Here is a 22,347-nt window from a genome sequence, read left to right on the forward strand (position 1 = left end):
TTTTACTAATTATATTGCTGTTTGTACCTTTTTAATAACATTTACTGATGTTCTTCATGTTTAACTGTTGCAGTTATCACCTGTGGGTTATTCCTGCTGTGGTAGCCCTCGGCCGGCCTGAATACCAGAGTCAGTGTTTTCGTGCTTAGGCGGCTGTCGTCTGTAGTCTGACGTCAGGTCGTCAGTACTATAAAGCAAGGCAGCCGGCATCATTGCATCAGTCTTTCCTGCTGTGGAGCCCATAGCAGAAGCAGTTTGCATGAGTGCCAGTCGGTTGCTATCAGAAGTCAAATTTCATCAGAAAATGTCTAAAGTTAAGTACCCCGTTGGGGACCCTTTTTTCTTGCTCTAACCGATATTCAAAAAAGTTAACAATTGTGTCGCCTGTGGAAAGCAGATCCCACACTGAGACTTTCATTCTTACTGCATCACTTGTTTAGGCCCAGACCACGATGTCCCTTTTTGCCAGCTATGCGCCCTCTTTAATGCGAGAACCATTCACCGTAGAGCTCTTTTTGTAGACAATTATTTTCATATTCTGTCTTCAAATTCCGATATGGCATCCATCAGCCAACAATCCACCGATATTCTGAAAAAAACATAAAGATAGGGAGAGACCACACAAGACTAAGCCTTCTGATGATGCTACCGCTAAGCAAGTCATCAGTTCTCTGGAATTCAGTGAGGCACTTTCACAGTCCCTGATGCCCGACTCGCTTTTCTACATAGGCCTCTACCAAGACCCTTTTGGAGTCCGGTATGCCGCAGGAATCCACTTCATCTTCCGAACCTTTGGCTGTCTCTGCCTCGGTTTGGTCTGGAGCCACGACGCAGGCACTGGCTTCCAAGGAGGCCGTTTGCACTACCGATTCTAGGCAAAAAACGTCCTCTCTTCCGACTACAATTTCTCAGAGACCGACGAATTCTCTCAGGCCTCGAAGCCAGGCCACTCCTAGGAAATCTGCCTCTAGCCACCATCTTGCTACTGCTCCCTCACCCCAAGCTCAAATGCTTAAAATGGCTGAGGATCTCATCTCCCTTATCCGAGGTACTCAAGCCCCCACCCCAAAAAGAAAATGGCTTCCTTCTCCAGAAATTATGACAGACCAAGAGTCTGAGGAATCTGATTATCCTGACTTTGAAGAGGAGCAGCAGCCCTTAATTGTTTATGAGGATTCAGATGCAGAGGAATCCATCCCCTCTGCCTCCCCTCTAGAGGACCTTTCCTTTGAGGAAACCCTCCACTCCCTCAGGGAACATTTTCAGTGGGAATCTCAGGACCACCCACAGTCTAAGAAACAACTTAGAGAGTTTCTGGACCTGCCTCAGCACAGACCCCTGGCCATCACTCCTGTTCTAGAAGTGATGGATGATGTTTTCCTTGAATCCAGTTTAGCCCCTGATGCCTGCCTCCTGCTCCAGCTAAACCTGACAGGTACTACAGAGTACCGAATTCTCACAAATTCCTGTACAGGAACCCTGCTGCAGACCCTGAGGTCATTACACAGGGACCCAAAGGAGCTAAGACTAGTTCTGCCAAGAATCCTCTTCCTTCTGACAAAGACTCCAGAGCTCTGGAAAGATGGGGTAAGAAAGTATACACCTCTGCAACCTTAGCTATCGGAGCACTCAGTTGTCAGTTCCATTTGTTAAAATATCAACAACACACTTTGAAACAAATAAAGCAGAAGATTGCTACCTCTCCTGACGGTGCCAACTCAAAAGAGCTGGCAGAATTACTTCACTCTGCTGATCAAGTGGCCAAGCACTCATTACAATGTGGATATGACGCCCTAGAAGCCTCTGACAGGGCAGCAGTGACAGGATCTTTTATTAGGAGACGTGCATGGCTGAAGGAACAACCTCTCCCTGATCATGTCAAGTCTAAACTTATTGATGCAGCCCTAGATAAGGATCGCCTGTTTGGGGAAAAAGCAGAAGATGTGCTTAAAAAGATGGAAGACAAAGAAAAATCTATGCAAACAGTAAAAGATTTCTTTCAAGTTCAACCACCCAGATTCAGCAGAAACTTTCCCTCTAAGCACTGTGCCTTCCTGGCACCCAAACAGGCAGGGCGAAAGTAAGCCCCACAGGGACAGGACATCCAGGCTCCTATCCCAGGGTCAGCAAAAAAGCAAACAATGGACCACTTCTGCCTCTAAGGCAGGGAGTTCTAAGACAAACTTCTATGGTAAACACTCACAATGACTCTCCCTCCCCCCTCTGCCCTCCTTCCACACATCTGAAACTAGGAGGAAGGCTCACCCTCTTCAAGGACAATTGGGTCTCTGTAATCAAGGATCAATGGGTATTAAAAATCATTTCTCAGGGATATAGATTCTCCTTCAGCGAACTCCCAATTCCAAGAGGGTACCCAGACCTCCCCCAAAACCAGTGGGCAGAGACATTAAAACAGGTAAAAACACTAATATCCCAGGGGGCAGTAGAACCTGTCTTTCTGGAACAAACAGGAAAAGGTTTTTACTCCAGACTATTCCTCGTTCCCAAAAAGAGGGTACTTGGCATCCCATCCTGGATCTATCCAAGCTGAACACCTCCTTGGTGGTCCCCATATTCAGAATGCTAACCTTGCAGCAGCTGCTGCCTATGCTCACACATAATGCCTGGCTGGTGACACTAGACCTAAAAGATGCCTACCTCCACATTCCCATCCGGGAATCATGCAGACAATTCCTGCACTTCAGAGCAGGCTATTAGCACTTTCAGTTCTCTGCATTGCCCTTTGGCTTATCTACTGCTCCCAGAGTATTCACCAAATGCTTGGCCCCAGCTGTAGCATTCTGCAGACAGAGAAATGTACAGATTTACCCTTACCTGGACGACTGCCTCATTCAGGCAAACCACAAAGAAAAGCTGCTCCAGGATCTTCTCTTTGTCAAAAAATTCTTAACTTCCCTAGGGTTCACCATCAACAAGAAAAAAATCAAAGCAAAATCCCACCAGTAAAATTGTTTTCCTGTGAGATGTGCTAGATAGAGCAACCCTAATGGCCTTCCTATCCCCAGAAAGCAGAGCTTCCTGCCTCTCTACTTCACCCACCTGGTTTCCAGAAGTCACCTCACTGCAAGGAAGTTCCTGCAAGCCCTGGGATACATGGCATCTTGCATCCTTCTTATCCCTCTCACCAGGCTTCACATGAGAATGCTTCAGTGGTAAACCTTTGGTGTCAGCGCTCTCAATCCCTAGAGACCACTCTCCCACTGATTCCTTGCATAAGGGACACATTTCTTTGGTGGGCAGAGGCCTGTACCCTTCATCCTCTGCCCTTCCGGCCAGACTATCACCACCGATGCCTCAGACATAGCTTGGGGCGCTCACCTAGCAGGCAGGTGTACCCAAGGCCTTTGGAATGCCCAGCAGCTTCACTTGCACATCAACCAGAAAGAAATGGTGGCAGAAAGAAATGGTGGCAGTGCAAAACGCTCTGACTTCCTTCCAACCCTATCTCAGGCCAGGGGTCCTCCTTATAAAAACAGACAACACCACAGTAATGTGGTACATAAACAAACAGGGGGGCACCCAATAATACCCCCTGTGCAGGTTAGCCATGAGTCTATGACTTACAGCCACCTCCAATGGGCTACACCTGAGTGCCCAATACTTACCAGGGATAAACAACACACTGGCAGACCACCTAAGCAGAAATGTACTGGACCCCCACGAATGGCAGCTCCACAGAGAAATCTTTCTGCAAATCACCCAGGAGTAGGGGACCCCAGAGGTGGATCTCTTTGCCGCACACTTCAACCAACAGCTGCACAAGTTTTGTACCAGGGAGTATCACCTCCGAGCATGGAAGGTGGATGCCTTGCCCTTCCCCTGGAGCTCCCTCTTTGTGTACGCATATCCTCCTCTGGCCCTTATTCCCAAGGTTGTGATCAAAATAAGAGAGGAGAGACCAAAGGCCATCCTCATCGCTCCAGATTAGCCCAGACAGCATTGGTACCCCTTAATATGCAGTCTGACATTACAGCCCCCAAAGCTGCTTCCCCTAAGGTCATACCTCCTGACCCAGGAGAGGGGGGAAGGTACTGCACCCAGACCTGCAGACTCTCAAACGTTTAGCATGGCTCATACACTAAAAACTAACAAGAAGTCACTGTTAAGCAAACATGTCCTGGACATCATCACAGAGGCCCGAAGGCCCAGCACAACCTCACAACCTTCCATCCCTCTCATCCTGGATTACTTAGCAGAGTTGCTCAATAGTGGCCTCTCTTTCTTCACTATTAAAATCCATGCCTCAGCCATCTCTGCTCGTTATGATTCAGACCCACCCGTCTTCTCTCACCCTTTGATTAAGCAATTCCTCAGAGGGGCCTCTAATATCAGGTCTCCCAGAAGATCTCCTACTCCTCCCTGGGACCTAAATTATGTGTTAGAGAAACTAACCTTACCTCCTTTTGAATCTCCCCCTTCAACAGAATTGAAATACCTCTCCTGGAAAACTGCCTTCCTACTAGCTATCACCTCAGCCAGAAGGGTCTCAGAACTAAGCTGTCATGGCTGTTGAGCCCTTCATAATTTTCCATGCAGACAGAGTCTCCCTAAGGACTAATCCCTCCTTTATGCCCAAGGTAGTATCTTGATGTGAGCCTTAACCAGGCCATATACCTTCCCACCTTCTCTCCCAACCCTCAAAACAAGGAGGAAGAATTCTGCACTCACTAGACATGCACAGACAACTCTGATACTATCTGGACCGCAATACACCATTCAGAAAAACTGTCCAGCTTCTTGTAAGCTTTGCCCCAGAGGCAGAAGGGAAGCCCATCTCCAAACAAACCATTTCCAAATGTATTTCACACTGTTTCCATTTTTGCTACAGACTACATGGGAAACCCATCCCTAAGTCGATCTGTACCCACTCCACTTGGGCAACCTCCACTTCCACTGCCTTCCTCAAAGGAGTACCTACCAGGGACATATTGGAAGCGGCCACCTGGACCTCTGTCCATACCTTTACAAAGCATTACCACCTACCTCTCTTTTCTAAGTCTAGGGCAGGGTTTGCCTCTGCAATTCTGCAGGGCCTCCTGACCCATACCTAGGACTCTACCTATCCTTCCACCCTTTACCTCAGCTTTGGGAATCCTCCCACAGGTAATGACTGCAACAGTGAAACACGAAGAACATAGTACAGTTGTGTACACTTACCATAAATGTAGATGTTCGAGTGTATTCACTGTTGCAGTCTTGGTTTCCCTCCCTCCATCCCCCTTTTCACATCTTCCCCTAAGGGGACACATGATTCCCAAGGTTGCTTTTAGCCACCAGGACCACTTCTCTCTTTTCCCTTGTGCTTCTGATGGGTTAGGGCAAGAAAAACTGATGTAATTCGAACTCTGGTAGCGACCGACCAGCACACTTGCGAACTGCTTCTGCTACGAGCTCCACGGCAAGAAAGACTGATGTAATGGCATCGGCTGCCTTGCTTTATAGCACTGACAACCTGATGTCAGTCTACAAGCAACAGCAGCTGATGCAGAAAAACATTGACTCTGGTATTCAGGCCGGCCAAGGGCTACCACAGCAGAGATAACCCACAGGTGACGACTGCAAACAGTGAATACTCTCGAACATCTACATTTATGGTAAGTGTACACAACTGTAATTTCTCAGTACACTTAGGCTCATAATAAATTGCTGAGCTATCTGCTTCTGTATTTAAACCTAGTTAATTTCCCTTTCAAAGGTAAAAATCAAACACTGTACTTTGTGTTCGAGGTAAACACCTTAACCATTTTATCAGTCCCTAAGTTTAGGTTATTCTTTTTAATTTGATTTTTATTTATTTATTTCACACTGGTGCTATTTGCAGAGGTAAATGGCCAAGAATCTGCTTTATACTATTCCCTATAATAGTTTTATAATAATTTTTAATAGGTTGCTAGCGGTTTGACATTCCACAGCTCACAGATGTTAATGTGTTAATAGCCCAAAATGTAATGCACTTGGCAGCAGAGCTGTTATAGGGAATAGTATAAAGCAAATTCTTGGCTATTTACCTCTGCAAATATCACCAGCAGTAGAGGTACTAGATTTAAAAAGTCACGTAGTGTGTACACTCAAAAGAATAACGTAAGTTACATCCTGTCCTAGATTTTAAAATTAATGGAAACTCTACTTTCTAAGTTTTTTCCATCTAGTATGCATGGTCTGTTTAGCCATTTTCATCAATAGGCAGTTACTGAAAGAGATGGCTGACTGTGGGCATCTCCCAAGGCCAGGTTCCAGTGCTCAGTTTTACACATCTCTACCAGGTACACCTTTACAACAGGCACCTACTGGGCTGTCATATTCCATGGTATTCAGGCAAAGCTCTGCTTACCTCTCTCATGATTCCTCCACTTACAGAACGAACTTCCTTTGTCTGCTTGCAGGCTTCCTCTTTCAGTCAGTCTCTGTCTGTCTGTGTAGGTAGCTGTGATGATGTGAGGTATTGCCAGCTGTGCCAGAAGTAAGGCAGTGCATGTGTAACATATGCCATCATAGTTAGTTGGAGTTTTGTAAAGAATTATATGTTTGTATATCAAACTGTTTTGTACAGGTGCTTGTGTTGAAAATGTACCAACAGTGGATCCTGCTGGACAGAAAAGCAATACACATGTATGTTAGACTGTGTTGTAATGGATTAAATATATGTATTATAACAGAGGATACTGGAAGAAAAGAGGTTAAGCTCAGCCCCAGCTAACTTTTAGAAAACTGTCCTGAAATTAAATTACCAAGTTTAGGCCATAAAGATTGTATCTTACAGTTCTGATTGCAGCCAAAGACAAAATGTCTGTGAAAACAAGGACCAATAATCTTGCAGTATTGTCCTTAGCAGTGAACTAATTTCTACCCTGGAAGGGTGGAAGTTTTGAAATGGTTTTATAGCTTCCAGATACTATAACACATCTTAGCAAAGCTCTGTCTGTGTGAATGGTAACACATATTTGCGAGATTCTGGTTCAGTTTCTAGTAAAGGTGGGTAGTGTGGGAAGCAGAAGTCAGACGACCAGATGTATGTGATGTCATTCTGTAATCCAGCACTGAAATAGTTCATAGCTGTTTACTAGGCTAATGATCACACGGGCCCTTTTAAGCCTAACCATGCATCCCAATTGTCTGACAAGTTCTGATACCCTTGATAAGTGTAAACAGAGGCCTGGGAGAGGAACCATTTACAGGGTGCCTGTGTCCATTAGAGACATAGGTGCCAAACCAGGGATGTATTTCCTGTTCCCCATCCAGTTGTCCAAGTTGCACTTGAATTGAGTTAGGGAGGAACTCTTGCTTCGCATGGATGGGCAGCCTGTTCCAGAGACTGGGTAATTTCTGGTATACATACCTGTCTCTCCAGCAGGTCCTATTTATATCACAGGCAAGGCTTAAGCCTTTAGAATGAGTAATTCTGGTGCTGTTTGTTTTGTGGGTGTGCAGGAGGTCCATCAGAGTGGAGTGTGGCAATGCCCTGTATGTCAGGCATAGATCTCCCCTCATAAGCCTGTAGGAGTCAGAATACAGGGATAGAGCCTTGAGGTGGTCTGCATAAGACATTTTACTTAAGCCCTGTATTCTTTTAGTGAGAAACCTCTTTGGATATTGAATTGTTCGGTATGCCTGGTTAGGTACATACCAAAGGGGGCAGTGTACTCAATGATATGTCTGATGAATGCCGAATACAGTAGAACAATGACTTCCTTGGACTTAGATACCATACCTTTGTTTATAAGTTGTGCAGCAGAGAGTGATTTCCTTGCTACTGTAGACATGTGATGGTTAAAGGATAGGTTACTATCTGTGTGTGTCCCTAAGTCCCCGACTACTGTGTCAACTCTAAGGGGTGTGTTGTCAATGTGATAGTGACCAGGGGTTGATGACTTCCCAAAGGATGCTATTATGCATTTCTTGTGATTCAACCCTATAGCTGTGCCAGTGGGGAGTCTTATTGTGGGCCTGGAGAAGAGAGAGAAATCTAGACCCTGAACTGAGTGTGTTGCCTGTGTGCTCTTAAGGGAAATTGTGCTTGGTGCAGAGAGATGCATCTGTAAATACTGTATGTATCTACTTTTGTTCCAAGAGAATGTCCTTCACCGCTGTTGGTGGAGAATGTCCTTCACCGCTGCTGGTGGTGAGGATTCAGGCTCCTTGATTACTGGTCACAGTAGCTATATACATATTCCACAATAATTCTCTAAGTGTCTTGTTAGCTAGCTAATACAGACAGATTCATGACTAAAACTGTGCAAATTTACATTCACAAAGAACATTTAAGGGCAAATACACATTTTGTCAAAACAGCATGTTACTCTGTATACTTTTTTATGCAGCTTAGACAGTGAGCTATTAATGTACCTCTCTGGGATTGAGCAGCTTGGATAATAGAAAAAAATAACTCCACATGTCTTGAAAACTCAACTAGCTCAATCTTCTCAGGCACATCTGAGACCTGTGGTAATCAATTCATAATGGTGTTAGTAGTGTCACATTAAACCAAAACAGACCCTATCTGCATTATTCCTTGCCAGATGATAGAGCAAGTCAGTGCAGAGCTTATCTGAAATGTCTTTGCACAATCTACTTCTGTTAGATGCCGAACAATATGGGTTTGTTAAGAGGAGGTCATGACTTTTGAATCTTGGGGCAGTCTTTGAAGGGATCACAGCATGATTTGTTAAGGAACTGAAAGTGCATGGCTACTATTCTTAACATTCCCAAAGCATTAGACACTATTCAGAATAGGGAGTAGTAGATAAGTTAAAAGCAATAAATGTCAGTCTGTACATAAGTCAAGGGGTAAACCACTAGTTAAGCAACAAGACAGAAGAACAGAAGTCAGGTTACATGGTACTTTATCATTATAGGGGGCTAACGGTGATGTCATGCAGGACCTGATAAAAGGGGCTGGGGTTTTTTTGGGGTGGGGGGGCTGCTGTTCTTGGATGTAAAAGCGATAAACGAGTGTTAACAAGCCATCTGTACCTATGACTGCACATTAGGTAAGAACTACTTCATTAACAAATTGGCATGACCTTAGCTTTAATATCAGTAAACTAGCATCATGAGATTCCATAATGAGGACAAATTCAACTACAAAAGAAATGGTCAAATCATAAAAATTAAACCATTGTTAATGGTCTGAGGAAGATAGTAGTTGACAGTTTAAACTTTGACCAGTATGCATCTACCAAAGTCAAAAAAGCATTTTTAATGTGTTTATTGTTGACTGGATTTGTCCCACTAGGGTAGTGGACTATTTTCTGTAGCTCACATTAAAGGGCGTCTGCATTTTCTGGAGAGAGCATTGTACCACTTTATACCATATTTATCTGACTTATTATTGAATGCAGTGCTATGTTATGTAACTTTCAAAAGTGCCACTTGAAATAATTTCAGATATGTCATTCCTTAGTAGAAAAATCATAAGGTTCTAATACCTTTTCAGAAATGCTTTAGTAATTGTCATTCTATTCCATTGCTTACAGCTTATTCAGATGTCCCTTGTGCCTGGTATGCAAGACAGTGTCTATTCCTGTTGTTTTTGAAAGCCTTTGAGTAGGGAAACCCAGATCTGACTAGCCTTTGAGTAGGGAAACCCAGATCTGACTAACAGACACTGCATCAAATCCCCGCTGCTTAGCCTTAGGAAGAGAGCAGCAGTTTTGCTGGCTTGATTTTCCCTAGCTAAGGTGGAATTTCTGGCAAATGCTACAGCCGCTGCTGGAGATTGGAAGTTGTCCAGCTGCAGATATTATGGGCCAGTAATTAATGGCTTGCTTATCATCAGTTTGACCTCAGACATCACCGTGATGCAGGCATGTGGATAAGGACAAAGGATAGGCCATAAAATGTTACTAACAAATAAAGCAAACTGCCCAAAGAGAATGGCTTGCCTCAGCTTGACTCATGCCACATCTGTCAGTATGGCTTCATCCAGCTAATGAGTAAATTAATAGGTCAGTAGGTGAGGATGGGCTTGATGGTCTGTCAAAAAAATCAGATAAACAAAAAATGTACCTGGAATGCATCACTGGGGAAACTTTCACCAGATCAGGGAACAGTAAAAACTGGGGCATGACAGATCATCACACTCAGGGAGCGAATATTGATGTACAAGTCTGTTTTTCTCTGTACTATTTTTGAGATTGCTCTATCATGAATATTTTCTCCATATTCCAATGTACAGTAATCATCGCGGTGGTGGTGCTGCGGTAGCGTTGCCGCTTCACAGTAAGACGCTGTCCGGTTTGATTCTCAGCTAGAGCGTCTTCTGCGTGGAGACATGCGTGAGTGGGTGTATCTTCATTGAAGGTTGTGCGTCAGGGCTGGTAACTCAGCACGTAAAAATCAACTACCAATCATTAGCGGACCGGAGTTCCGCTGTGGCGACCCCTAACCAGAAAAAGCCGAAAGACACAACAACAACAATCCCAATGTACAGTAATCATATAATATGCGGCAAGGATATAATGGCACACTTTGACAGGTGCAGGGTGGTGGGGTCCAAGAGATGTGCAGCCACCCTATAGTCAGTAAAAATACACTCTAAGCTTAGCCTTAGATTTGAATTTTCACCATTTTCCTGCGTGTTTGCACATTAGTCTTTGCATTTTTGAGGGTCAGTCACTAGCATGGTAATATTTTGTCATGTAGCCCTAAAATAAATATAAGTAACAGAAGAAAAATGATGGATAATGGCACAGCACTGTACAAAATTATGGAATAATCTTCCTATTCAATTCAGAAGTCATCTCAGCCTGCTAGGTGTTGTAATTGTGAATAATATTTATAGACAAATAAGTGAGCAAACTTTTTTTCCTGTGAATAGTAAACATTGCACTTATCAGAGTATGTGTTTTGGGGCCTAAATTATAATGCCCCTTGATCGTAATTTTTTTTTTCCTTTCCAGCAGCAGTTTTATTTCTGTGAAGATATATTGCATCTCTGATTAGTACTCATAATGGTACAGGAGCTATGTACATTTTGATTTTCTATGTTCCAGTGTGAGTTTTAATTAGTTACACATCTAGCTTGAATTGTTCCTTCTGTCTGGATACAGTGAAATCCCACTCTGCTAATAGCTTGGAATGGCGTTGTTACTTGTCACTCACTAATGAGGAGGGCCAAACTGATTTATCATGTAATCCACTTAACTTGTTTCTGAAATGGTTTTAACTATTCATGTAATCTCATTTGGCAACTGTAGGTCTTTATTGCAACTTTGTGACCTAATTCAAAGAAAGCATAATTAAAAACAGTGTTGTGATTGCTATCTAGGTTGTCGAATCTGCTATAGATCTGTCTCTACAAAGAATGCAGGTGAGCCATCTGGACTGCTTACAGTTCCACTGGTGGGATTACAGTGACAAGCGCTATTTGGATGCATTAGGACACTTATCGGATCTTCAGACAGAAGGAAAAATAAGTATGTATTATTCTGGTGGATGCCCCTTAAGTAACATTTCTTTTATTTGACTTCTTTCTTATTCATTCCCATTTAAGTTTTGGTTAGTTAACTCATTTTAATTTTATTGAATACTGGTGTTCTATTTTTTCCAGTTTTCCAGGAACACTGGTGCGTTATTGCTCTCCAGCTCTCATACTCCCAGCTAAATAATTAGAATTTGTCATTTTTGAGATGCGTATGAATTGTGTAATTGTTTATTCATCTATGATTTCCACATTCCCCAACTTCCACTACTTAAGATGGGATTTGTAACATTCAAGTTGTATGTGTGAACCATGCCAGTGTTGCAAATTGTACTTGGATGTCTTCATTATCTAACCCCCCCCAACATCTAACACACTCAAGCACACCAGGTGAATTGAAAATTTCAGTCCTCTTAAAAATCTTGGTCAAAGACTTTTACTTCCTCAAGGCTTGATATGGATGTGGATTGGTCTCTTCATACAGGAGCCATGTATATAGGTCACTGTTTTAAAATTAGGCAATTTACACACATGCATACATTAAGCCATTAGAACAGACTGCGCTAGTCTCCAGAATTTTAGTATGTCAGTAGATATCCTTCCATATCACTTTTGCATTATTCCTTACATAAGGGATCTCCTGCCAAGGATAACTGAATGTCTGGCCAGTATACCAAAGCCTTTAGTATTCACAGGCACTATATGTTGCACATATGCTCCCCATGCAAGGCATAGGGCAAAAAGGTGATGTACAGATGCACACACTTCTGAACTTCTTTTGTGCCAGTCTGAACATGATCAATGAATGTCGGTCTGAGCACATTTCTTCTGTGCTGGTTACTGAGCCAGTTTTCAGATAAGTGCCCCATTGGGATTCTTCCTTATCTTTCGCTTTTATTTTTAGTGTTGTTGGTTTCATGTCATCCAGAAAGGAAAAATGTCAGTGTGGGAGGCAGATTCCTCCTAAAGATTGTCACAACTCATGTCTCTTCTGTCTGGGTACTTCCCATGACCATACACAGTGTTCTGTCTGCCAAGCGTTTGTTCCCAAGACCCTATTTAATTGTGTGCCCACCTTGTCTGTTCACCTTGAAAACCAACATCTTAAGCTGTTGACTTTAGGTGCTGTAGTGGAGCCTTCCTATCCTGAGGGTCAACCATCGGCCAAGAAAAAGGCCAAAAACTCAGGTCTGATACAGTTGCAGTCCAGCCTTCTCCAGACAGCTCTCTCAAGGCTACTGAAAGCCTAGAGGGACCATCCAGTCATTGCCTCAGTTTCCCGTTGGCATAGATATGACTTTGCATGTCCCTGGGGGCCTTCCAAATATCTGCTCCAGATGTTGAGGGGAACCTCTGCTGATTATATCCAAGGGACCAAGGAGGTTTCCACAGATCTTAATGAGACATGAGATCCCTACTATGCTTATTGAATGTCGACAAGGGTCCGAACCTTCCAGTTTTTTTTATGCAGATGTCCTGCAGAAAAAGAAACTGAAAACCAACCATATTTCCCCTGCAGTTATGGATCGCCAACAAGAATGGCAGTATTTTACTCAGGGGTTGTTTACTGCTTTCATGGCTTTAAAGCCTCAAGGCATCTCTGTGCTTGCTTCTCCCTGGTCTTCCCTCCTCTTAAGAGACCTAGAAAGAAGGATTCCTCCGAGGATCAGGATTCAGGGGAAGAGTCATTAGCCTACTGTTCTCAAATCCCTTCCCCCTTGGACTGTGGTTTAAAGAAAGAAAATTTTTATCAGTCCAGATTCCCCTTTAGAGGAACTCTCCTTTGGGGACACTATATTTCTTGGATGATGGGATTGTTGTCAGGTTTCTGATGGAGTCTCCTAAGGTTCCTGCTGTTCCTCCTGTTTTTGGCTGCCCTCCTGGATTCCTTTACAGCAGCATCTGTAGCCCCTGATTCTCAGCCTCCAGCTCCTGTGAAACCGGACACATTTTACAAGGTGCCTGATGACTGTAAATTTCTGTATAAATGCCCTTCTGCTGATCCTGCTGTAGTGAGCATCTCTTCTGACAAACCCACTAAGCTGTTGCCCTCTACCAAGCTGCTTCCTTCAGACAAGGATAGTAGGGCCATGGAGATGCTGGGCAAAATAGTTTATACTGCTGCCAACTTGTATTTTAGGGCTATTAACTACCAGACTTTTATGACCAGGAATCTTTTAGCCCTCCTTTCTCAAGTTTCTCAGGTGATTTCTGACCTTCCTGAGTCTGAAGGGAAGGCTTTGGCCCTTTCGTTGTTGGGTTCTACCTCTCAAGTTGCTCACTACTCTGTTAAATGCTGTTATTATGCAGCTGATGCCTCCTCCAGAGCTGCTGCATTTGGTTCTGTTATGAGGCATTACTGTTGGCTTTGTCTTCAGGCTTTACCTGATGAAATTAAGGCCAAATTATTGGATGCTCCTTGGGATAATAAATATCTTTTTGGTGCTGCTACTGAACTTTTTAAGTCTCTCCAGGATAAGGGCAAAGCCTTGCAGGAATTGAAACATATTTTGTTTCCCCTATTCCAAAGTTCGAGGAATTGCCCTTCCAAATCTGCTTTTGTTTGTAGACAGTCTCACTCTCCACCTAAAGGTAAAAATTGTTTGATACATGTGCGTCCCACTAAGTCTACACAGACCCCTATTTCTCAGAAACCTCCTTTTCAAGAACAAGCTGGGTTCTGTTTGACAATTTAGTTCCCTTTTCCTTCATCCAGGTTCCCTTGTCCCTTCATCTTTCCCTGTCCCTACCAAATTGGTTAAGAATCACAGCAGACACTTGGGCTATGTCCATCATCAGGCAGAGGTATTTTGTGGATTTGGAAATCTCTTCCTCTCTTTCTTAGGCATCCCTTATCCTCAAAGGGAACAGCTTAGTTACTTCCCAGAAGTGCTTCATTCTCCTTTTAACCTAGGGCACCATTTAAGGTGTGCCCCTCTGTAAGGGAGGGATTTTTATTCCATAATATTCCTGGTTCCCAGGAAATAGGGCACCTGGAGACCCATTTTGGACCTTTCTCAAGGTCCTCCTCCTTTTGGATGTTGTCTTTTCAAACCTTATTTCCTCTTCTTCCCCAGGCCTTTCTGGTATCTCTGGATTTCAAGGATGCCTACCTTCACATCCCAGTCAACCTTCTTTTCAGGAAGTTTTTACATTTCTCTGTTTCTTCCTTGCATTTTCAGTTCTCTGCTTTGCCCTGTGGCCTCTCTACTGCGCCAAGGGTATTCACCAAATGCCTTCTTTCTATCATTGCCTTTTGCAGGATGAGAGTGGGTTCAGATCCTTCGCTGTCTGGGTGATCTGCTCATTGAAGCTTCGTCCCCCAAGGCTGTTGCAGAGTCTGGGGTTCACCATAAACTTTCAGATATTGGTCTTGACTCCCCCTCAGGATCATGTTTTCCTTGGTTGCAGTATTCAGACCATCCTCGATCTGGCATTTCTGCCTGCTCAAAGGCCCTGTCTCTCATTGTCTTTTTCCAGTATCATCTTCTGATGGATTCTGTAGTGGCCAGGGACTTTCTCAGGGTCTTTGGGTTTATGGCTTCTACCATTTCCATGCTGCTTCTGGCCAGGCTTCATATGAGAAAGCTTCATTGGTAATTTAAGTCAATGTGTCTTCAACATTGTCACCCTCTGGACTTCTTCATTCCCTTCCTTTCCTTGTCTCAAGCTTGAGCTTCAGTGGTGGATTCATCAACTTTCTCTCAACCCAGGGTTTCCTTTCCAGACTCCAGCCCTGACTCAGGAGCTGTTTACAGATGCCTCAGACTGGGGTTGGGTAGCTTCCATCAGCTCTGTCAAGGTTCAAGGTCTCTGGTCTCTTCATCAGAGGTTGGACCACATCAACATAAAGGAGAAGAGGGCTCTGCTTCTTGCTGTTAAGGCTTTTCATACCTTCTTTCATCCCAGGCCCCCAGAATTTTCACAGACAATACCACAGTGATGTGGTATGTCAACAAACAAAGGAGTACAAGGTCCTACCTTTTTTGCAGGCTAGCTCTTCAGGTCTGGGATCTAGCTGTCTAGTATCAAGAGACTCTTCAGGCTGTCTACATTCCCTCAGAGCACAGTCTAGTGGCAGCCTCTTTGAACAGTTGCAGCACACAAGTTCACAAATGAATGTTACACAGAGATGTGTTTTGGACATGATGGGATTTTCCTCCGGTAGATCATGTTTGAATCTCCTCTGAACAGGTAACTTCCTCTTTTCTGTTCCAGAGTCCTAAGTCCTCTGGCTTGGAAAGTGGCCACCTCGTCTTTTCCTTGGAAGCTGATGTTTCTATACATCTTCCCTCCCTTTCCCCTGCTTCCAAGAATCTTACACAAGCTCAGGCAGGAGTCTCCCAGAATCTTATTGATGACTTCCTTTTGACCAGACAGCATTTGCTCCCCCTTATTTCTCACTTGGCCAGGGGCAATCACCACAAGTTGCCTCACCTGGTGGACCTTCTCACACAAGACAAGGGGTCTTTTATTCATTCTCACTTGTCCACTCTACAGCTGATACTGTGGCTGATAGGGTTTTGAGTCCCTGTTTCTGAGGATGTGCTTTGGGTCATGCAGGAGGCCAGGATGCCCACTACCAGCAAATCATATTTGTCCAAATAGAAGGGGTTTTCTGTCTGGTTCCTGTCTGTCCATCAGGGTCCCCATTCTGCGGAGGTTCCTCTGGTTCTCTCTCATTTGTTTGATCTGCATGCTGGGTTGGCATATTCTCCAGGTAAAGCTCACCTATCAGCAATTTTTGTTTGTCTGCCCTTGAATCCTCTTCTGGCCTGTAGATTTAAGGTCAAACAATTTCTTAAAGGTGTCCTTCATATCAGGCCTCCCAGGAAACCTATTCCACTTTCCTGGGACCTCAGTTTTGTTCTTGAAAAATTAACTTGGGCTCCTTTTGAGCCTGCTGCTTCAGCTTCTTTACAATGTTGTACTTAGAACACTGTTTTTTGTTTGTTTCTTACTTTGGACAGGAGGGTTTCTGAGACTTTTGTGGCTGTTCCTCCTCTCTTAGTTTTCCATAGGAACAGGGTGTCTCATTCTAATCCTTCTTTTTTACCCAAGGTGGTCAGTGAGCTGTCCCTTAATCAGTCTGTTCATTTGCCTTCCTTTTTTCCTTCTTAGCAGTCTGCCAGAGAGAAGGTTATTCACACCTCAGACTTTCATAGACTGCTCAGATATTATTTGGATAAAACTAAGGTTATTCACAAATCTGAGCAGCTTTTTTTTTCTTTTCATCTTGGGTCTTTGGGTTTACAGCTGTTTCTAAGACCATCTCTCTTCCTGGATTTTTAAAGCCATTTCTTTTTGTTATTCTTTTCATGGCAGGTGTCTTTCCTCTTCAATAAAGGCTCACTCTACTAGAGCTGTTCCTTCGTCTGGTGCTTTTTTCAAGGGTCTGGATACCAATTCCATCCTTGAGACTGCTACATGGTCTTCTGTCCATACCTTCATAAGTTTTATAAGTTGGATGTTATTTCCAGGCTCTTCTACATGGGTTTCTTGAGGGTTCTTCAATGCCATCCTCCTCCCAGGTTTCCTCTTGAGCTTTCGTACTCTCCCTTATGAAAGGAGTGCTGCAACAATGATATGGAAAGACATAATACAGTTGTGTAAACCCTTACTGTAGCAGTAGATGTCCTTCTCTTTAGTGCTGCAGTATTCACTCCCTTCCTTCTGCCCCTTCAGCTATAGCTTGTTCTCCTTGCCCAATTGGCCATTTTTTTTTGTGTTACACCTAATACAGATTGAGACTGTGTGCGCAAAATCCCCCATTTACTCCTCTTATGTTTGTAGGCTGAGTATTTTCCCGTTTTTACAACTTTTGGAAAAGCCCTGTAAAAACAGTCCAAGAGATGATATGATGCTGCATGGTGATCAGAGAACAAGTTTCTGTTTCAGGCCTCTGCTCCTAAAATGTGGATCTTTGCAATGCAGGGGATTTAAAATGATTATATGAAGTCATCAGTGCTGTAGATGAGCTCTCCACAAGTGCTTTATAATTACATTATGAAATGTTGTAGAAGAGACAGAGACAATGTGTCTGAAGATTTGGCTAAAGTGAGTACCATCCAGCTATGTCTAATGCCTCTCTGTCCATCCTGTGTCCCATTGACTCGTTTCCACCCCTTCAATTTCCATGTAACTTCTTGTGTTGTCACATTATAGTACATCTGTATCATATGGTGTCTAATGAATATACCAAGTCAGTATGGTAACTAGGCTGGGGCAAAGGAAGTGGCTACCCTAAGTGCAAACTATCAGGGATTGTGATTGGAAGAGTTGAATGTTGGATGTGAGCAAAGTAATGAGATTCATTTCAACAGCCACTGCTGATAATCATGTCTGCTGCAGTGAATGACGTGTTTCATTAGCTTAGCTATAACATGGAGCTAGCTACAATTCAGAAGTTTGGAAAATCTTTTTTCCCCCAACTTCATTAGACCCACACTAAATTCTGTATGTAGTATTTTCCTTCCATTCTTCTGCCTCTTATGGCCTTCCTTTGGGTGCTTGTGATGCTTTCCACTTATTTGGCATCATTTTCTCTGAATGATCTCCAGAACCTTAGACATTATTGTAGATACGAGCTCACGGTTTATTCTAGATACAAGTTCACAGTTGTTTAGCATCTCTTAAATTATATAGATGTTTTGTCCAAAATACTCAATCCTAGCATTTTCTTAATGGCCAGAGTTGTGTTACAGATTTATTGAGTGGGCTCTGCCTGTGTCTTTCTAGATTTTGAGTACTGTGACCAGTATCCTATTTAGGCCTTATGCTTTGTCCTCCTATAAGCAAAATTATTTCTTTTCATTCTCCTATCTCTCACCTTTCTCTATCATGGTGGTACTCCTCCATCTTTTTCTTTTATGTATAATGAGACAGAGAACTCATTTGGCATTTCAGTAATGTCCTCACTTTTGTCACCCCACTTACACCCTTTTCCAACTTGTTTTAAGTTAGTGTCTCCCATCCCGTGTGAAATGTACCTCAAATACACTTCTGCTCCATCTAACCCTTACCCATTGGGCTAATTTCTTTTTCCGTTTCCTTGTCCTGGTAGAGGACTGCATCTTTCCACTCTTTGAATCCTTTTTCTTTATTCTTGGAATGATACCTTGACCTGTTTGCTGTTGTCACTTTTATGTTCTCCTGTTAGCAGACACTTGGTGCATACCATTCAGAAAGCTGTTTTTAAATCTTATCCACATATAATCTGCCCTTTCTGCTTCTCTTAGTCCACCTTTCAGTAGTCCCACAGTGCTTTGTCCCTTGTGTTTCCAGTCTTCAGCCCGAGGAGGACTATACAGTAACATGACCTTGCATAATCTAGTCAAGTCTAAGTCTAAAATGTTTCAACTGGCGCCTTGTTTCTCCACCTGACATTGTTGCCCTGCTCTAGTGTTTTGTCAGAATCATTTCCTTGTGTACTGTGGATGTAGAACCTGCTCAGTATAAAGAGGGAGACGTGATAACAAGTATATAGTCATATGATTGTTTTCTTCACTGTTATGTCGGACATGTAGAGTCTGAATATTTACAGTCCCAGCAAAGACCTGTACAAGTCCCCTTCATTAACTTTATTCCAGTGGCTTTATTCTGTTTCTGTTGTTAATCCAGGTTGTAAGGTTCAGTGACAATTTTAACATTTACATTTTCTTTAATGCAACATGATTCTTTTTTTATCAGAGGCACTACTTTCATTCTAATTATATTATATCCACTTTGGTGCAATTCTTTATACATTTGTAATGTCAGAATTGGTAAAATGCATGTTTCACCCAGTCTGCCTCTTTAATTGGTATGCTTATTACTGCTGCTACACAGCTGATCCCAGTTCTTCTTTTCATCAGCTTATCTGCACATGATAAAAGGCTTCTTGGTCCAAGTGTCTTTTGGTGGGGGTTTGACAAGCCATAGCTAGCTTTCATAATTTTGGTTAATGCTTTCAGCAGTTACCTTTTAGCCCAGTGCGTTCTTGTGTTTCAGAGAGCCAATAAGGTTACTTAGGTCACAGGGGTGCAGCCAGAAATTCATATTTGGTACTCAAACCTCATTTTGCTACCCCACCACCCACCCACCTGTCAATTAAAAATGTACATTACTGTCATATTACTCCTATACTCTTCAGAAAGGGGTACACTGTTTTAGCTGTCATTTGTAAGCATAAAAAGACTGTTTTAAGAAGTACAGTCCTATCATGTAAGCGTGTTTTGTCTAGTTCAGTACAACAGACTCTAGTTTTAACAGTTTCAAATGTTCTATACTGATGCACCTATTAAGTTTCCAGAAAGGTGTTCTGAAAAATAGTACACAGAGTATGCCTAACTACACCCTTGAGGCCACTGATACCCAGTGTGAGCATTTCATTGTTTTGTATTTCTTTTTGAAAGTTTAAGAACTGTGACTGGGGCCTAATGTTTTTGCACAGTGTTTTTCAGTTTAATTCTTTACTTCGGTAGATTGTTTTTATGAGTCTGTTGAAGCCATTGGTGCTGGAGTTAGCATCAAAAAGGGCTTTTGATTATCTTTACCTTTAATTGCAGGTTTCTGTTCAAACTGGGAAAGATCAGATTTGACTTTGCTTTTTGATGTGTTTGAGTAAGTTTGACCTGATCTTAATACTTTCTACTTTTGGTAATATAATACTTATTTTACAGTTTGTATTTCTATTTATAAATTGGTAGTTATGTACTGTCTATATGATTCCCCTTTAGTTTGTTTGTAACTAGTGGTACTACAGTTCTCGATGAGGTAGTTGTACTACAGGTTTAAGCATAGCACAGAAAGTAGAAGTGGTTTAAAAACAGTACACCAAAACTATTTCTTTCTCATGCAGAACTTAATTTTAAGACCGTATACAGTATCTTTTAAAATGCACATTGAAATGTTAAGATTCAGCTGCTCAGAAATAGGTGTATTCAGGAAAACTTCTTTACACCTTGTTGAATGTAAAGTGAATGGGGTTCCTTTTGATTGAGTTCAACTCCTTGATCTCTCTATCTCTCTCCCACACACACACACACACACACACACACACACACACACACACACACACACACTCTGTTGCTTAAGAAATTGCTGCCAGTGCAGTTTGTGTGCACCAGTATAGGTTCATAGGTAGGTACTATGCTATTGGCCCTAGGGCCTATACAAGCCTAGCCAAAAAGGTACCCTGGCTTTCGACACCCAAGAAAATTATTTTGCTGTGCCCCTGTCAAGCAGAACCACAGAAGTGATCCCTGGGGTGAATTTCCTATTACCCATCCAATCATCAAGATTTTTCTTGAAGAGTGCTAATGAGGAGCTCTATTTGGCATAGATAGGTAGTCTGTTCCAGAGTATGGGAAGTCTCTGGGACAGGAATCTATTCCTCCAGCATGTTCTGTTTATTGTGGTGACAAGGTTTAGGTCCCTAGAGCATGTAGCTCAGAGGGATTGGGATTTCTTTAAGTGGAGCATGTCCAACAGCTCTGGGTTTGACATAGCTTTGTATGTTAGGCAGAGATCGCCTCTGAGTAGGCGATATGCGACGGAGTAAAGCTGGAGTTTTTTGAGTCAGCCTGCGTAAGGCATCTGTTTGAGGCCAGTAATCCTCTTTGTGAGGTATTTTTGCAGCCTTTCCAGTTGTTGTAGATGTCTTGTGAGGTACATACCAAAAGGGGCGTCGTACTCTATAATGGGTCTAACGAGTGATGAGTAAAGGGGAACAGTGACTTATTTTTTCTGGATGAGAAACCTTTTGTGATGAGGTGTGCCACGAAAAAGGATTTCCTGACCACTGTGGCAATGTGATTATCATAGGAGAGACTGCTGTCCACCTGTGTCCCAAGGTCTGTTATCACACTTCTAGTGTTAAGTAGACTACCGCCTATGTGGTAGTTCATGGGTACAGAGGTTTTTACCAAAGGGGATGACAGTGCACTTTTTGGAATTGAGCTTGAGACCATGGCTTTGACACCAGGCATCTGTCTCAGTGAGGCCCTCTTGTAGGATGTCCACATCGTTAGGAGTTTCAATTATGGTTCCTAGTTTGCAGTCATCTGCGAATTTAGTTAGCCAAAGACCTTCTGGGTTAGTCTGTACTTCAGTCGAAGTAGATACCAAACAGGAGAGGACCCAGAACTGAACCCTGTGGTACTCCACTTGTCACTGGTCTGAAGTCTGATTTGGAGCTGCTACTTTCACAATGTGGGTTCTGTCAGTAAGCCACTTGGCAACCCATCTTGTGACATAGGGATTTATACCTAGTTTTGTGAGTTTATCTATAATTCCAGAGTGGGGGATGGTGTCGAACACCTTGGCGAGATCTAGATAGCCCTTGTGAACCACGTTATCCTCAACTATGGTTTTGGAGACTGCTTCAAAGTAGTCTGTCAGGTTTAGGAGACATGATCTGCTTTTTACAAACCCGAACTGTGTGGGGTCCAGAGTTTGGAGATCTCCAGTGTCTTTGTTTGAGTTCCATGATGATACATTCCATGGCCTTGCAGACCAGGCTCATCAGGCTAATGGGGCGGTAGTTCCCAGGGTCTGTTGTGGCCCCCCCTTTGTGGAATGGGATAACCGTCGCAGTGCGGCATTCAATGGGCACAAAGCCTGAGGTGAGGCTATGACTGAACATGGTACTTAGGTGGGGTGCCAGTTCATTCTGTAGTTCGTGTAGAAGGCAGCCTGGGATGTTGTCAGGTCCCATGGATGCTGTGTTCTTGGCTTTGGAGAGTGAGGTTTTTACCTGTGCAGTCGTGATTACAGGAACTTTGCATTTTTCCGGTATAAAGATGGGCCCTTTAGTGGGTGAGAGAGGGGTAAAGTTAGCACTGAACCTATCTGCCAGGATGTTGGTGGTATCAGTTGGTTCTGTATATTTAGTGTCATTGTGCTGCAACTCAGAGCAGATCTGAGTG

The 22,347-nt window shown here is 43.1% G+C and overlaps 1 protein-coding gene across 2 annotated transcripts in view; it reads left to right on the forward strand.

Moving 5' to 3' along the window:
* LOC122807141 (pyridoxal reductase, chloroplastic-like) overlaps positions 1 to 22,347 on the forward strand; it is a 298,551-nt gene that overhangs the window by 270,902 nt on the left and 5,302 nt on the right. For both annotated transcript variants that reach the window (XM_044078152.1, XM_044078153.1), the window contains exon 5: positions 11,288 to 11,435. In XM_044078152.1, coding sequence (XP_043934087.1) covers positions 11,288 to 11,435 — 148 coding nt within the window. The remainder of the gene's footprint in view (positions 1 to 11,287; positions 11,436 to 22,347) is intronic.

Source organism: Protopterus annectens, chromosome 7.part0, assembly GCF_019279795.1.
Source record: "Protopterus annectens isolate FY-2018-M chromosome 7.part0, PAN1.0, whole genome shotgun sequence".
NCBI lineage: Eukaryota > Metazoa > Chordata > Ceratodontiformes > Protopteridae > Protopterus > Protopterus annectens.